General features: G+C 41.3%; 1 protein-coding gene across 3 annotated transcripts; it reads right to left on the bottom strand.

The window, feature by feature from the left end:
• Window positions 1–3413: 3413 nt before the first annotated feature.
• thbs1b (thrombospondin 1b) lies at window positions 3414–16973 on the bottom strand. 3 transcript variants are annotated; one of them, XM_047388872.1, is made up of 23 exons: window positions 16720–16973; window positions 16535–16615; window positions 15814–16373; window positions 15513–15588; window positions 15107–15190; window positions 14379–14488; window positions 14118–14243; window positions 12892–12988; window positions 12117–12290; window positions 11779–11955; window positions 11516–11689; window positions 11266–11393; window positions 11030–11182; window positions 9797–10015; window positions 9596–9703; window positions 9142–9301; window positions 8932–9050; window positions 7845–8079; window positions 7535–7762; window positions 5265–5536; window positions 5085–5182; window positions 4848–4987; window positions 3414–4743 (listed from the first exon to the last, which is right to left on the bottom strand). In XM_047388872.1, the coding sequence occupies exons 2-23, from the start codon at window positions 16596–16598 to the stop codon at window positions 4736–4738; spliced, it is 3510 nt and encodes a 1169-aa protein (XP_047244828.1). In that variant the 5' UTR covers window positions 16599–16615; window positions 16720–16973; the 3' UTR covers window positions 3414–4735. The 3 variants fall into 3 exon arrangements, with proteins under 3 accessions (XP_047244828.1, XP_047244827.1, XP_047244826.1); XM_047388871.1 differs by having other exon boundaries at window positions 16535–16612; XM_047388870.1 differs by lacking the exon at window positions 16720–16973 and having other exon boundaries at window positions 16535–16688.
• Between the last annotated feature and the right edge of the window lie 822 nt (window positions 16974–17795).

Raw genomic sequence — 17795 nt, 5'->3', positions numbered from 1 at the left:
AGGCCATCCGGTCCCTGTACGAGCGGAGCAGGAGTTTGGTCCGCATTGCCGGCACTAAGTCGGACCTGTTCCCAGTGCATGTTGGACTCCGGCAGGGCTGCCCTTTGTCACCGGTCCTGTTCATAACTTTTATGGACAGGATTTCTAGACGCAGCCAAGGGCCGGAGGGGGTCGGGTTTGGGGACCAGTGGATTTCGTCTCTTCTTTTTGCAGATGACGTGGTCCTGCTGGCCCCCTCTAGCCAAGACCTACAGCATGCGCTGTGGCGGTTCGCAGCTGAGTGTGAAGCGGCTGGGATGAGGATCAGCTCCTCCAAGTCCGAGGCCATGGTACTCGACCGGAAAAGGGTGGCTTGTCCTCTTCAGGTTGGAGGGGAGTTCCTGCCTCAAGTGGAGGAGTTTAAGTATCTCGGGGTCTTGTTCACGAGTGAGGGAAGAATGGAGCGGGAGATCGACAGACGGATCGGTGCGGCTGCCACAGTAATGGGGGCGCTGTGCCGGTCCGTTGTGGTGAAGAGAGAGCTGAGCCGAAAAGCAAAGCTCTCAATTTACTGGTCGGTCTACGTTCCTACCCTCACTTATGGCCATGAACTTTGGGTCATGACCGAAAGAACGAGATCCCGGATACAAGCGGCTGAAATGAGCTTCCTCCGTAGGGTGGCCGGGCACTCCCTTAGAGTTAGGGTGAGGAGCTCGGCCATCCGGGAGGGGCTCGGAGTAGAGCCGCTGCTCCTCCACATCGAGAGGAGCCAGTTGAGGTGGCTCGGAAATCTATACCGGATGCCTCCTGGACGCCTTCCTTGGGAGGTGTTCCAGGCACGTCCCACCGGGAGGAGGCCCAGGGGACGGCCCAGGACACGCTGGAGGGACTATGTCTCTCGGCTGGCCTGGGAACGCCTGGGGCTCCCCCTGGAGGAGCTGGAGGAGGTGTCTGGAGAGAGGGACGTCCGGGCGTCTCTGTTGAGTCTGCTGCCCCCGCGACCCGGTCCCGGATAAAGCGGAAGACGACGAGTACGAGTACGAGTACGAGATTGCAGGGAAATGTATTAATAAAACTCTACACTCAGTTGGGTTCAGCATGAATCAGACATTGTTGGATGATGGAGTAGGCGGCTGGCCGCATTGAATTGAGTATTTCAGGTTTTAATCCTGAGGTGTGAGGACGGTCCATTTGATAGTTGTCCACATGTAAAAAACAAATGTGTAAAAAAAAATGTATGATGTGGCCAAATGATGTTATTGGATGTTTTCCTCAGGATTCAGAATTTATTTTAAATCAACACAGATATTTCTACTTTAGTTAAAACATTTAATGTTGACAAGAGACATCAAATTCACTATCAATCAACTTGTAATCCACACTCATTGAATAATTTACTGCTTAATGATATTTAATAATTTCCAGGAGTGATTCTTGCTCTAAGAAGGTCAAAGAAAATAATTTTGTATATATGAATATGAATTCTAATAATTAACTTTAAAATAAGAGAGAAACTAAGAAATGAGACGTTGGTCTATCTTCAGAACCACCTTTGTGATCAGCTAACTTCACCAGCAGCAGGCAACAGCCTCAGCTGAACACAACAGATTTCCTTGCTTGAGGACCGAATCATGCTGTTTCACTCTCACTGTTTTGTGGTTCCCCGGGATTCCCTGCTCAGCCTCATACCTTCAGTTGTCTTACTCTGTCCCCCTCACCAGCTGTTATAGATTTCTCCTGATTAGCTCCCATTGTTCATTGGTTCATTCTCCACCCTACCCCAGTATTTATACTCTATGGATTTTATTTTATGCCACTGGATCATACTGTTTGCTAACTTGTTTCATGTCTGATGTCTCCTCATTTTCCGTGTCCTGCTCCTGCCTGTAAGTTTTCAGTCTTGTGTTATTAAAGAACTGTGACTTACCACGCTGCTCTGAAGCTCCTGATCTGCATGTTGATCCTGCTATACCTCCACCCCAATTAAGATTGCTGACCAGATTTTCGAATGTTTTCACTTGTATTGTGATGACTTATCTTTGAGCTTAGAAGGCCTCCTTGCCGTCACCCTAATCTTTGGCTCTCACTACAGATGCTCTATCTGATTCAAGTCAGGATGTTAATGTTGATATTACTTCTAGTCTAAAGAGTCACTGTATTAAAATTAAAATATTACTTTAAACCTAAATCCTATAGGTATGTATTATTTTCAGCTTAAATGTTGATCTTTCGTTTTAGCATCAGAGAAACCCCTCTAAGCTTAACTAAAATGAAAAATAGCAATACCTCACTTTAGCCATAACAGCTCTATTTTAAGCCCGTAATTACATAATTTAATAAAATACATAATTCAAATTCAGTCTGAAGTCTGAAGCAATCAACAATCAATATTTCAATGTAAGGATAATTACGATTTATTTCATAGCTTTCTAGATTTTTAAATTAAACAAAATGTGATTTTTAACTTTAATAACGGTCCTATTTTGGGCCCATCTCAGAGATTTGCCCACATGTTGTAGTGTCAAAGTTCGGGTAAACTGTGGACATGGATTCATGTAAAGCACTTTAAATTGTCTTGATACTGAAATGTGCTATACAAATAAACTTGCATTACCTTGCCTTGCAAAGTTTTAAAATTAATCAATACACTATTGATAAAAACTTAATTAATTAATTTGACTACATTATTTGAGTTTTTGGAAAAAGCTACATTTTTTCAAGTATCACCAGTGCCACTTTTACTGGCACCCACACTTTTTAATGTTCTTTTTTGTAACCCCTTTTTGTCAATACATCACCTCATAGCCTTCAGGCAGGCAATTTGAAGAAAAAGAGGCTTGTTTTACACTAAACTCATCTGGACTGCTGCTGAAAAGATTAATCAATGAACTGTATATTTTGCTATTCTGTTGTATCTGATTGGTAAGTATTGAGCAGTTTATTGGGATTCATAAGTAAGCTGAAACAGACATTACTCTAACTCACTGGAAATTCATCATCATTTGGACTTTAGTTAGCTTTAGCTAATAGATTGACATGTCTTTAAGATTTAATGTATTTAACTTTGATTGTCTTTATATACTATATTTGTATGTTTTAGGTGACTATTTAATGCAGAAATAAAGCAAACAAAGGCATATTACATATTAGCAACTATTTATTTTCTAAAAGTTGGTAACAAAACATTAACAATGAATAAAAACAGCATTTTGGTTTTTACAACTAAGAAAATGTTTACAAACAAAAATAATAGAAACAGATACAGAAAAAACAAACAAACAAGGTGAAATGATAAAGAACAGAACATCCTTGCGTCACTGTGCAAACTGTTTATACAGACAGACATGTGCCATTTTAGGAGGCAACACATCCTGATAAATTATTTAAATAGCATGTATCTACACGCACGCACAAATCAAGCTCTCACAAACAGCTTAGACAAACAAAACAATAATTTATTTGCTAAAAACAGCACAGAAAATAAGTGGCAAAGCAAATTTATAAAAATCTCCCATTTTTGCTGGGGTACATCATGGCCCTGGAAACTCCGCTCTGTTTCTTAGATACAAAACTATTTACAGCTTATGCTAGAGTAGCACTAGGATGTGCATCATTTCAGAAGATTGTGAAAAAGCATTGGTTTTGTTCTATCAGATTATAAACAGCAATGAGGTAATAATTGTACATTAAAAATGTAACATCTCTTTCTGCAGAAAAGGTACAAAAATTACACCAACTTCATATAAAAAGCTCTATGTGAGGAATACCCAATTTACCTTGGAAAGCAATCTGTATGAGCTTTTACTGGAACAAAGAAACTGTTGTTAGGAGTTTTACTTGTTTTAGTATTGCTTCTGTTTGCTGCCTACATTGTAGGCAAGAGTCAATAAGCTAAATGTATTTACATAATTTTATCTTGAAATCCTCAAAAGTTGAGGGAGAAATCTCTTCAGTGAACAAGTGTGGTAATTTTGTAAGGAATACTGGCTTTGTGATATCAGGTGAAGTGATTTTCTCATTGGTTTAATATCGGAAGATCATTACTTCCATCTTATCCTGAGTCAAAAAATCAGACATCAGCAAAGCGCATGGTTCTTCCATGTAAACTAGAACAAAGCAAAGTTAAGTTCTCTACTCAACAGAGATTCTTAGGTAGACAGGCGAGGGATTTTCTTTGTCCTTTCATGGCGAATCTTCCACACACACACTGTACATGAATAAACACATACTCCCACAATTTAACATTCCCCTTAAATCACTTCAAGTCCTTAACAGCAGAAAAGCCTTAAAATGTATTGTGTTCATTCTTTGAATCCTCAAAAGTATCATTCACAAATCATACAATGAGTAGTCTGGTAAAGGAAAGAGAATATATTGTTTTCTTTCTTTGGGATGGCTATCCAAAAATTGGGAAAGAAAGGCACACAGGCTGAAGATGTGAGACAAAGAGTAATACAAAAGCTTTGAAGTGCATTTTTTTCGGAGGAGCCCTTCGAATTGCTGGTGTCCATCTTGCAACGCCAGAGTTTTTTAGCTCTCCATGATCTTTAATCCTCAACCAGAAGTCTGCTAATTGGTGCCTTTCCCAAACCAGCTTCAAGTAACCCTGAGGCCAACAGTACGCCCCTACCCCATCCAGAGTGTGTGCCACAGAAGAAAGTAATGCAGAAATAAATCAGTCCCTGGACTTTGCAAGAGAAGATATGTTCTTACTTTACAAAAAAAGGTGCATTCCTCAGAGATTTTGACCGTCAATTTATGCGTCTGTCGAAAGATAAAAGATGATATAAGGAGTTAGGATATAAGCTAATAAGTGCATCAGTTAAGGCATTTAATGCAATTTTTACACATTATTCAACGTTACCTACCTCTGCATTCATACTTGAGGTCTGAGAAATAAACCATCTCTTGTGAGAAGACAAAAAGACCAAGCCTGCCACCTGCATATGTCTTGTCATAGATGCTACCAGAATCTGCCATTATCTTCTTACCCTCATACATTACAACTCTGTGGAAAGACAAATAGAAACAATTGAGCTCAAAGCTCTACATTTCAACACCTGAAGTCCATGGAAAAAATATGCTTTGAAACTTCTTATTCCCACCTAATAAGTCCTGTTCTTGGCCTGTGGATCAGATGCCACCTGTAGGCAGTGAAGTCTTTCCATCCGACATTTTTAGGGTCATGCCAAAGAGTGCGGACCTAACAACCAAAAAATAAGGATTAGCAGTTTGATCTGACTGACAAAACTCTAATTACAATGAGTAACACACGTCTAGCGTACCTGTCCTTCAGTGTTGCCTGTGTGCCAGAGGGCATTTCTGAGGTGCTCTCCTGGGCCGGTGGTGGAGTTAACTACTTTGATGGACAGGCCTGAGTAGCCCTGGGCCTTGGTAGGTTTACTTGACCAGTAGGTCTGAGTGATCTGCTTCCACATCACAACGTAGAACCTAGAACTGGACTGGTAACCAAACACAAAGCCAGCGTAATCATCATCTCTCTCTGTGTTGATAAAGAAAGTTCCACTGAAGTCTACGGCGTTGAACTCATGGTAACCTATTGAAGAAAAGGGGGAGTAGAAAGAAAGGGTTCAAAAAGAAAGGTATTCATGTGAATTTTCAAATTGTGTATTAGGATTAAAGAAAGAGGCATAACAACTTCACCACAATCACTAGAGGACTTTTTCAAAACAGTTTTTTTTCCCAAAGGTGGGTTTAAAACAGGAATAAATTAAAAAGTAAAGGCATTGCTATTGAATACTATTGCTTTGCATAATAATTATTTAATTAGTAATCAGTATAACCAGTCACTTGACTCTGCCGGCTAGTTTGTTGAGCTTAAACCAGCTGAGAGTTTAACTACAGGTCCTTCTCAAAATATTAGCATATTGTGATAAAGTTCATTATTTTCCATAATGTCATGATGATAATTTAACATTCATATATATTATATTAATTGCACACTAACTGAAATATTTCAGGTCTTTTATTGTCTTAATACGGATGATTTTGGCATACAGCTCATGAAAACCCAAAATTCCTATCTCACAAAATTAGCATATCATTAAAAGGGTCTCTAAACGAGCTATGAACCTAATCATCTGAATCAACGAGTTAACTCTAAACACCTGCAAAAGATTCCTGAGGCCTTTAAAACTCCCAGCCTGGTTCATCACTCAAAACCCCAATTGTGGGTAAGACTGCCGACCTGACTGCTGTCCAGAAGGCCACTAATGACACCCTCAGGCAAGAGGGTAAGACACAGAAAGAAATTTCTGAACGAATAGGCTGTTCCCAGAGTGCTGTATCAAGGCACCTCAGTGGGAAGTCTGTGGGAAGGAAAAAGTGTGGCAGAAAACGCTGCACAACGAGAAGAGGTGACCGGACCCTGAGGAAGATTGTGGAGAAGGGCCGATTCCAGACCTTGGGGGACCTGCGGAAGCAGTGGACTGAGTCTGGAGTAGAAACATCCAGAGCCACCGTGCACAGGCGTGTGCAGGAAATGGGCTACAGGTGCCGCATTCCCCAGGTCAAGCCACTTTTGAACCAGAAACAGTGGCAGAAACGCCTGACCTGGGCTACAGAGAAGCAGCACTGGACTGTTGCTCAGTGGTCCAAAGTACTTTTTTCGGATGAAAGCAAATTCTGCATGTCATTCGGAAACCAAGGTGCCAGAGTCTGGAGGAAGACTGGGGAGAAGGAAATGCCAAAATGCCAGAAGTCCAGTGTCAAGTACCCACAGTCAGTGATGGTCTGGGGTGCCGTGTCAGCTGCTGGTGTTGGTCCACTGTGTTTTATCAAGGGCAGGGTCAATGCAGCTAGCTATCAGGAGATTTTGGAGCACTTCATGCTTCCATCTGCTGAAAAGCTTTATGGAGATGAAGATTTCATTTTTCAGCACGACCTGGCACCTGCTCACAGTGCCAAAACCACTGGTAAATGGTTTACTGACCATGGTATCACTGTGCTCAATTGGCCTGCCAACTCTCCTGACCTGAACCCCATAGAGAATCTGTGGGATATTGTGAAGAGAACGTTGAGAGACTCAAGACCCAACACTCTGGATGAGCTAAAGGCCGCTATCGAAGCATCCTGGGCCTCCATAAGACCTCAGCAGTGCCACAGGCTGATTGCCTCCATGCCACGCCGCATTGAAGCAGTCATTTCTGCAAAAGGATTCCCGACCAAGTATTGAGTGCATAACTGTACATGATTATTTGAAGGTTGACGTTTTTTGTATTAAAAACACTTTTCTTTTATTGGTCGGATGAAATATGCTAATTTTGTGAGATAGGAATTTTGGGTTTTCATGAGCTGTATGCCAAAATCATCCGTATTAAGACAATGAAAGACCTGAAATATTTCAGTTAGTGTGCAATGAATCTAAAATATATGAATGTTAAATTTTCATCATTACATTATGGAAAATAATGAACTTTATCACAATATGCTAATATTTTGAGAAGGACCTGTATATGGTGGACACTGGCCTGAGTTTTATGAATTCACAAAAATGTGGATGAACTTGCTTGGCTTAAAACATTTGTTAACATACCGACTGCAATGCCCGGATCACAGTTGACAGTCTGAACCAGCTCTTTGCCTTGATGGCGGACAACCCAGTTAGGATCAATCTGGGAGGTGCCTTTTGGGTCCAGAGGAACCATTTGGAACTTGCGGAAGTCTGTCTCACTGATATCAAAGTTCTCAGGACACACATCATAGATATCAGGCACGTTGTCTTGGTCAAAATCATCTTTGCAAGCGTCTCCACGACCATCGCCTGAGAAATGTGCATTTGGTGTTAATGAAGATTTTTCAAGGTGTTCTAGCACACTATGGGATATATTTCAGACTTTTCTCACCATCAGAATCCAACTGGTCAGGGTTGAAAGCCAGTCTACAGTTGTCTTTTTCATCAGGGATGCCGTCGTTGTCGTCATCATGGTCACAGGCATCTCCCTTGCCATCCTTATCATGATCAGCCTGGTTGGCATTGGGGATATATGGGCAATTGTCCAGGTTGTTCTGGTGTCCATCCTCATCAATGTCCTGGTTACTGTCACACTTGTCTCCCACTCGATCATCATCTGAATCCACCTACAACAATTAATGTTCAAAAATCTATATTATTGCGTAATACAGGTTTTGACTGGATAGAAAAACATGCATGTTTCACTGACATGTCTTGTGTTTTTGTTGAGGGCTTTCTTTGAATTTGCTCTCAATTTGCCTCAAAAATCTCCAACTGTTTTAACATTAAACCACAATAGCATTGCCTTTCCTACAGATTTCATGTTGAGCATTCTACATTTCACATCTGGGTATAAGCCCTCTTTGTTGCACAAGAAAAGAGAGTCAGAGCGAGGTTTCTGACTTCAAATTTCCTCAGTTTAAGACCTTTTGAAAATATTAAACTGCTGCAGCTAGCCATTTAAAGCTGCATGCCATTTGTTTTTAAAAAACACTGAAACTAAGGCTTTGACACACCCTATCCTTCCTCCAACCTTCTGCCCAATTCCTGTAGTTCAACACATTCCTATTTCTCAGTGTAGCATGGCACAGGTGGACTGAGCAGGCCTGTGCTGCATTGACATGGCATGCACATACCCCAGGACCTGCCAATTCCTCCATAATATCCAGCCTAGGGCCTCTTTCCTCACATTAGCCAGCCAATGTCAATGGGCCAATGAAAAGAACGCCCCCACCCCACCCCACCCCCACGCCTTATTGAACTAATGTGCCCTTGAGCTGCATACAGGATTTGCTTCACCATTACATGGCGTGATAAAGCTTAGACAGCCACACAGGGCTAATCGCCGAGGCTCTCTCTCAATTGAAAGACAGATATATGCTGAGTTAGAGAGAAAGGCAGGGAGCTGAACGTGGATTATTGTTGGTGGATGAGGCGGAAGGAAATGGGGAAGGGTGTTTGTGTCTGCGTTCACACACCTGATCGGGATTATGTTCCAGAGGACAGTTATCACACATGTCTCCCACTCCGTCCAGATCGGTGTCTCTCTGGTCAACGTTGTATATATAGGGACAGTTGTCCTTCTCATTCAGTATTCCTGGCAATTAAGCAGAAAGATGTTGAAAAAACCTTGAAAAAACAAAATAATGTTTTTAGGTATTTATATACAAAAATACTTCTACTCCTACCATCTCCATCAATGTCCACAGCACAGGCATCTCCCTCGCCGTTGTTGTCTGTGTCTGTCTGGTCTGGGTTACTATTGTAAGGGCAGTTGTCACAACGGTCCCCCACGTCATCGCGGTCATAATCATATTGCCTGGGATTGTACACGAACGGACAGTTGTCCTGTTTCACAAAGACAAAATGATGAGTTGATGACAGGTTTTCAGTTGCAGTGCTTATCTTTTGCTGTCTGAACCTGTCTATTTGTGCAGGATGAAAAGGGGCTTAATTTTCAGGCTCAGTCCTAATGTTGGGATTAGTATCAGACAATGCAGATGCCTTTGCTTGATGCGTTTGCTTTGGAATGTTTGGTTTTGGCTAAAAATCAGTGAGAAACATTTTCTTTCCTGCTGTGCCCCACCTCAACTTTAGTGCTAGACAGCATGAGGGCTAAGATATCAGAACCCAATTACTAACCCTGTCATCAGGAATGCCATCATTGTCATCATCGTCATCACATGCATCCCCAATTCCATCCTTATCATAATCTTCCTGCCCTGAGTTTGGGAGATTGGGACAATTGTCCTGAATAATGGAAAATATGGTCAGACAGTTAGAAAGTAATATTACATGTAATTTGACCTAAACCCTGGAATATTTATCTCTACTCTGACAAACCTTTTTACAGTGGTAGGTGGCATTCTCCACACAGACCAGATCAGCATTGGGCCATCCATCCAGATCTGTGTCCTCTCCACAGATATGACCATTGCCAGCATATCCAGGCTTGCACTCACAGCGGAACATGGGATCGGAAAAGTGTCCAAGGTAGTTACAGCGGGCGTTTTTGTTGCAGTCATGGCTTCCATCAAGGCAAGGATTACGTGGTGTGCACATCTGCAGATTGAAAGGTTTAAACAACAGGTATTCAGACTAACTCTGTACAGTTCTAATTCATTACATTTTCCCTCATACCCCTGTGACACCATTGCATGTCATACATAGTTTGTTCACCGCTTCAGCCAGCCTGCCACAAAATATTTATACATTGAAAAAACTGTAGCATGAGCATTGAGGCATATTTCTTATCGTTACAGAATATATACAGTCATATTCAAAAAATTAGAATGTGTTTCGACAAGGCTCATTTGTCAGATTAAAACTACCTTCTGACAACCTTGAAACAGGTATTAAACATATTTGTTACACACATCTATGTATTAAAAATGTTTTTTATTGCCGAGATGTAACATTTTAATCTTAATGCTATGTTTTATTGGCTACAAGCAGAAAATCATTGTGATTAACAGAATTAAGGCTTGAAAACACCAGTCTGTGTAATTAATGTCTATAATCTGTTTCACTTATGGAATTGATCTACAAAAAAATATGAGATTTTCAATAATATTCAAATTTATTGAATATGACTGTACATGTGCTAATCAAATGTTGCAGTAATGACCCATAATTACTTTATTTCACACTACACTATGCAGACGTTTTGTCTGCTCTAAAGAAGATTGGCATTCAAATGCACAGCTTGTTTCAAACAGGGCATTCCAGCTTATTTTCTAAACAAATCAGCTAATAATGATTTAACCACTTTCATCCCCAGATGGTTAGGTGATTGTTAAATACTGAAAAAAAGAACGCAAGAGTAAAACTATACATCTCTATCGTGACACAATAGGACAGTATTAATTTTATAGCCTTCATCCCTTCAACACTGGAAGTGATAGGAACATATATTTGATATGTTATTATATATGGAAGGGGAAGAAACGGTGCGACAACAGATTTACTGAGAAATATATCAATACAAAAAATATTTAAAAATAGTTTGTACAGGTACATATATTTTTTGACTATATCTGATCCATTCTTTGACAGAAAAGCCAGTTCTGCACTTGCCTGTTTGTTAGTAGCAGCTTGCTCCACACCTTTGCCAAATGGTTGGGGTCCTGAGTAGCGAGGAGGGCAGGGCAGACAGTTGTAGCCTGGCTCTGTATTCTCACAGCGGTGCACACCATTAAACTCAAAGCAAGCATCTGGGACCTCCTTGCACTGTTTTTGTGGTTAAAAAAGTGTTATTTTCAAATAAGAGATTTCAAGGAATCCTTTTTGCTCCTATAATTATAAATTCATACCTCATCAACATCTTTACACTTTATGCCATTGCCTGAGTAGCCAACTGGGCATTTTCCACACTTCCAGGAACCATCAGGGAAACTAGTGCATTTGGCTCCAGAAAAGCAAGGATTGGACAAACACCCATCTGAAAACAACAGTGCAATCTCATATGATGACCCTTAAAATGTACTCTGTTTTCAAATACTTAAGAGAGAAGAAAAAACTCAACCAACCTGTAGGGCTTTGGTAATGATTAAAATGACTCACCTATTGGGCAAGCTTTCTTGCTGCACATCTGTCTGTCTATAGCATCCCCAACACACTCTTTACCACCATACTGTGGAGCAGGGTCATTGCACTGGCGCTTACGAGTTTGGACTCCACCACCACAGGTGAGGGTGCATGTACCCCAAGGTGACCAGGGTCCCCAGTTCCCATTAACTGGAGAGAGGAAATCATTATTAATTTCTACCCTTGCTGCAGAAAACAACAATGGAACCAAGAAGTTAATGTAACCAGTTAAAACTTACTGGGACATGGAGACTTCTCACACTTTTCAGTTTGTCGGCCCTCTCCTACACAGTCCCTCCCTCCCAGCTGAGGCGTGGGGGAGTTGCAGAGGCGGATACGAGTGATGACACCAGCGCCACAGGTGACAGAGCACGACGACCAGGGTGACCAATGACTCCAGTTTCCGTCCTGCTTGACTGAAGATTGTAAAAAAGAGGTCAGAGGTCAGTAGGCAGAAAGTAATGTGCTGGAATAATAACTGAAGCAAATTATGTTTTACAGGTGACAGAAAAACAAAACGTTGCCTAATGTTGCTTTTTGAATGATGTGACAATATACTTGGCAATGTTTTACTCACAGCGCTTGTCACACTCCTGGAGATAGCAGTCACGGGTTTGCACGGAGGTGCCCTCGCAGATATTATTGATGCGGTCGCAAGAGCGCCCACGCTGCTGGATGCCCCGCCCACATGACACCGAACAATGAGTCCATTCAGACCAGGGCGACCAGCCGTCCTCGGCATAGTCACTCGCTGCGCAAGGGAGAGAATATGAAATAAAGGGAAACAATTAAAGTGGTATTCCAGAGAGGCACCGCCCCTTTTTAAACAGCAATGAGCATAAACAAAGAGGAGAAGTTCCTCAAGTGAGAGGGCTAATAGAGAAGATTTAGCTGGGACTCAGATGCAGAACAGATCTTCTGTTTTGAGCTAAGGCCGAGGACTAACACTATGAGAAAACCCAGGGAAACATTTACTGTATTGATGAGATGACCCAGTGGACCCTGTTTTTTCCCACTCGGAATTGAAATTACTTTAGAGCTGAAGCCTCTTTTCACCTCAGCTGGTGTTATTTCAGTCAAATTTTATTTAAACTTAGCAAGCCTTCTCTTGAATAGAAAGCGTAACATATAGGGAATTTTTTTGTGGTTTTTCTCGAGTATGGTACAGCAAACACAAATGGGTCTTTCCGGGAATGTGGCACAGTTCTAGTGTGTCTTCTGTTGGCTGAATTGTATACAAGCTTATGACTTGAATTTATCCACACAATGACATCACATACGGTCAAATATGCACAGTAATCTTCAATGGTCAATAATTAATGCTTGCAAATATGATTATCATCAATTCTTACGTGTTCCACAACGTGGACAGCACTCCCCATCGGGAACAGTGGCATTAGCACAGGGGATCAGAGGGCAGGAGATCTTGCGGCACACAGTGGCAGAGTTCTGCACAAAGAAAACCTTATAATAAAACAAATGGATCAAGTGGATCAAGGAAAATCTTTAAATGTAATTTGATTCCAGCTGCATCTAAACTCATATTAATCTTAAACACTAATGATTGTCAAAACCATCATATCAGGTGCCACACCAATAAATTTGCTGATGACTGTCATTAAACACCATAAGAATGTGGTTGACAGTAACTTGTACGTCAGTGTCAACATTTCTGCTTAAATATTGAAACAACCTATCTGTTCTGGAACAGATCCTTTTTTGTCAAACAGAAAAGTCATCTTCATTGTATTGTAAAGGTGTGTGCCCACTGGAGATTATAAAGATACGTTGAACCTTGAACCATGAAAAGAAAACAATGTTTTAACTCATACTGTGCTTTCCAAAACGATTTAAATCAGTTTGCATGTTTGTTTGTGCCACCAATGCATTCCAACCTCGGAACAAAACAACCATGCCGGAAAAGTTAAAAACACAGAGCTCTGACACAGAGTGGATACCCTCTGTAGACAACCACCTGCCCTCTGGGTCAGGGGAAGGTGGGCATAAGGCCGAACTCCTGAAAATATCAGTATCACACTGGTGCTAAAGATCTTTGGAGACAAACAACTAAATAACACCTTACACCAAAACCTCTATGAATTTCCCTTAAGTGACTTTGGGATCCCAACTGCACTATATGTTTGCATGCTAATACTCACCTTCCTGGATTTGATTACTGACAGGAAACAATGAGGATATAGAAGGAGGAATCAAAACTGGATATTAGATCCACTTGTTCACAGGATTCCTACCAAGTAGCCCCTCTTTGTCAGAGCCAAAGTCTTGTTCCTAACTATGGACGTCATTTAAAGTCTGTTCAAGTCCCTAAGGGTCACACTCATTCTGAACGTCTAACTAGAGACATGTAATTACAACACTAAAGGCTGTCGGCCTGCTGCCGAGCCAACAAAATACTAATTACCAACCTAAGCTGCTGAGGTGATAGTTAAGGGTTCATCCTTAAGTTTGTATAGCCCTAATATAAGAGTTTGTGTATACGTTTAATACCTTCATATTTGTCTGACTATTTGAAATGCAGCAGACACAAATATAGTAGGTCATTGTGGGAGGGTTTCACCTGACAAGTGCACTCAGTACAGTCATCGACGGTCCACTCGTCTTTGTTTTTGCGCATAATGCCATTGTGGATGCAGACGCCACTATGTATGCCAATGTGGTTCTTAATAAGCTTGTTCTCATTCGTCTGGGGTTGTTGAAAAAGAGAAAAATACATTGTAAAGAGTTTTGAAATTATATTATAAGGAGAGAGGTGATGAAAATTAGGAACATGGTGAGTGTAGGTAATTACACTAAAGTGAAAAATGTTAATGGTCCTTACCAGCTGACGGAGCTCATAGGACAGCTCCTTGACCACCACACCGAGGCTTTTCAGCTCCTTGAACATGCTGATAAGATCCTCGCAGGAGAAGCCACAGACCATCTGCAGGTCTTATCAGAAAAAAGCAGAGCCTGTTTCAGACATGGACTGATTATAGGTTTTAAGCTATACCATACTATACTACTATACTACTATATATACTATATTTGTTTTTTGAGTTACGGTTTCAAAACTGCTAAAATTCTTCTACTCCATCTGTGTGGAGCATAGAGTAACACAACACCGCCCTCCCCCATATGTTGCTGCACACTACTGGCCAGCTGGCTGAAAGTAGACAACTAAACGTTTCCCTTGCTTAGAAGAAAAAAAAAAAATGTTTGGAAACATTTCCAACCAGGTAAAATAAGGACATATTTGGTGTGATAGCTGAAGGGGCACAACCCATCACTCTTACTAGGGTAAATTAGTATTAAAAATAAAGTTGGCAAGAATCTAGTGGCATATCCATATAGCAACTAACTGCATGCCTGCTACCAGTGCATAATAAACCTAATTGTGTCCAGAACAAAACAAATTAACTCATCATTACCTCAACAATTGTTAAACTATGTCATTATGGCAGTGCTAATAATTGCTGGTTTTCACATATTTCTGTATACACTGTGAACATCTCATACCAGCCCATGCCTTGATAAAGCCCAAATGTCAGCACCCTCTGTGATGTTTACCTTTAGTCTTGTGTCCAGTGTACTCTGTTCTGATGGCAGAGGAACCGTTTAGATTCGTCACAATCATTGTGTCACTTGGAGCAACTGAACGACAAGACAGGACATCACAAATGTAACAGCTAGAAAAGTTATTTATATGTATCCTTACTGACAGATCTAATCCCCTTTCAAATTAATGTCAGATGTAATTAGATAATACATCAGACGCCAGAACATAGACCACAGCACCCTGGGAGATTTGTACCCTGACATTCCTCAGAGACAAGTTAACCACTTGTGAGCTTTCAGAAATAAATGAGCATGCAATTTACAAATAAAACAGCTCATTGACAGGGGCTTGCTTTGTATCGGCACTGCCTGGCGCGGATAATTAAGCGCAATTGGCTTCTTGGTCAGGATTACTTACAGCTCTGGCATCCTTTGTTGCGCAGGATTGCGTCCAGTGTTGTTCCAAACACAAACCGCACGTTTTGCAGCACCCCCTGCAAACATCAATGTTCCAAAAAATCGAAGTCACAAAGGAAAAGTGGTTATCATTGCTGTATATTTTAAAACTTTTAAAAGCCCAGCGAGTCGTTCATGATTTGTGTGCGTTATTACGCATACATAGAATGTTTTAGACATATTTATTCTCTAAAAACTTAAAAACACAAGGCATTCCAGAGTAAAAAGCCCATTCTTCTGCCTACAGTGCTCCGTCTTCTTACCATGAACCTGTCGTTCACTGCCCCCTTGCCGACTCGGAGCTGCGCGCCGGCCGGGGTGCTGTGCGTCAGGATGTTCTGGATGGGCGCATCCAGCTCGGCGGTGTTCACCTCCTCGCATCCGGCGAACAGCTGCGCCCGGTCCTCCTGCACGAACAGCGTGATGTTTTTCCAGTGACCCGTGGCCAGATCTACCTCTTCGATGGAAACCACCTGCTGCTTGTTCTCGGTGGAGTAAACGATGTCCAGGGTGTTCGCCTTGCCGTTGGAGACGATCTCGAAGATGGGTCCGGAGCCGTCTCGCTTCTCCACGGTCAGGAGGCTGCCTCTGGTCCGTTTGAACTGCTTGAAGTTGAGCAAAAGTAGGAAGCCCCTCTCTGCGTGGATTGAGTCGATCAGGTCCCTAAAGGCGCTCTCGGGGACCGGGGGGATAAGGTCCGGGTTAAGGATCCTGTAGGCAGGGCTGTATGGGTCGTCTCCCTTCGCCAGGGCGACCCCGTGGTTCTTACTGGGGACTCGGATGAGCTCAAACAAATCAAACACACTATTGTCGTCTCGATTCTCTGCGGGTGAATAATAAGATGCAGTGAGCATTTCTCTGCAGGATTACTGAATATTGTTTTAAGGCGATGCAAACTTTTTTCTTTTAATTCTAGGATCAACTTAATGCTGGAAATGCTGGAAAAAAATGTAATAATCTGGAATTTAAATAATTCAAACTCACCTGCGACTCTCGCACCCTCACAGGTCCAAAGCATCAACAGCAAAAATATTCCAGTCACCTTCATGGTGCTGCACGAATCTGCTGCCGCAATTAAATCGAAATATCCAGCCATTAAGGACTGGGTTGTAACAGGTACACTATATGAGCAAAAGTTACAACTCAAAGAGAAATATTTTGCCACTAACCTTTTCGCCTTGATAAAAAAAAAGAAGCTTTGAAATCCCTTGAAAATATGTAAAACAACCAAAGAAAAAAAAAAAAAAAACCAACAACAACAAAAAAAAAAAAAAAAAACAAGCAATAATTCCAAAGTTCTTATTTAAAAAGTAAAAAATCCGCAGCGAAATGAGGAATAAAAAAACTGGCTCTTCTTTTTCCTCTTAGCCTCATTGAAAATGTGCTTCCTCTGGTATCTACCGCTAAAAAACTCCCGTTTTAACCTGAGGGAGCACAAAGTGTTATTTAAATAGTTTGATGGCCTTCGTAAAGACGTGGCCTCGTCCAATCATGGTGAGGAGAGAAAAAGGGACGAGCTTATCCTTTTTAGAGAGAGAGGGGAAACGAAAACAGGGCGTCGTGGAGGGAGGAAGGGAGGGGGGAACTGGACGAGGGACTTGAGCTGCAATCAGACTCTTAATAGGCCAGTGTTTCCTCTCCCCGCTCCCATCCATCACCTCTGGGGCGTTTTCACCTCACAGAGAATGTCTCAGAATATTTCAAACTTTATATTTTCACTGCTTTTTGTATATTAGAAATTACATTATCTTTAAAATTATTTACACAACCCGTTGTGCTAAACTGAATATTAGTCTCATGTGGATGTCTCCTTTTCAAGACCTTTAATAAAATTTTGTTTGTTCATTTTATACATGTGTTCAACCGAATTTCTCATACATTTCAGGATTTTTCCCCTATATTTTCTCTATATTATTTGTTCGTCATGTTCTCTATATAATAAACTGATGAGCTTCAGTTTTTGGGATTGCCTTTCAACCACCTTTTGCAGTTCCAGCTTCAACCACTAGGAGCCGACGTGAGTTTACTGCAGAAACTGAACCTGAGGCATTTCAAGGTGGAGGTGCAGAATACCTGAAGTGCTTTATGAATTATGGGGAGTTCGTTGGGATTTTTATACATATAATTGAATAATTTTATGTAAAATGTTACATTTGTAATACGTTTATGGTTATTTAGTAGTAGACTAAAAAGAAACCTTAAGAGGACACTTTTCCCACAAGCATTGAAAAATATTCAGCTCAAG

This window comes from Girardinichthys multiradiatus, chromosome 15 (assembly GCF_021462225.1).
Source record: "Girardinichthys multiradiatus isolate DD_20200921_A chromosome 15, DD_fGirMul_XY1, whole genome shotgun sequence".
In the NCBI taxonomy this organism is placed as follows: domain Eukaryota; kingdom Metazoa; phylum Chordata; class Actinopteri; order Cyprinodontiformes; family Goodeidae; genus Girardinichthys; species Girardinichthys multiradiatus.
This window is presented reverse-complemented; position numbering and strand designations above follow the sequence as displayed.

Coding starts and splice junctions, on each gene's coding strand:
- thbs1b (XM_047388870.1), bottom strand. CDS start 16,646: ATGGCTGGATATTTCGATTTAATTGCGGCAGCAGATTCGTGCAGCACC. Junction 15,589..15,813: donor CAGTGAACGACAGGTTCATG/GTAAGAAGACGG, acceptor TGATGTTTGCAG/GGGGTGCTGCAAAACGTGCG. Junction 11,956..12,116: donor CCAGGAGTGTGACAAGCGCT/GTGAGTAAAACA, acceptor TACAATCTTCAG/TCAAGCAGGACGGAAACTGG.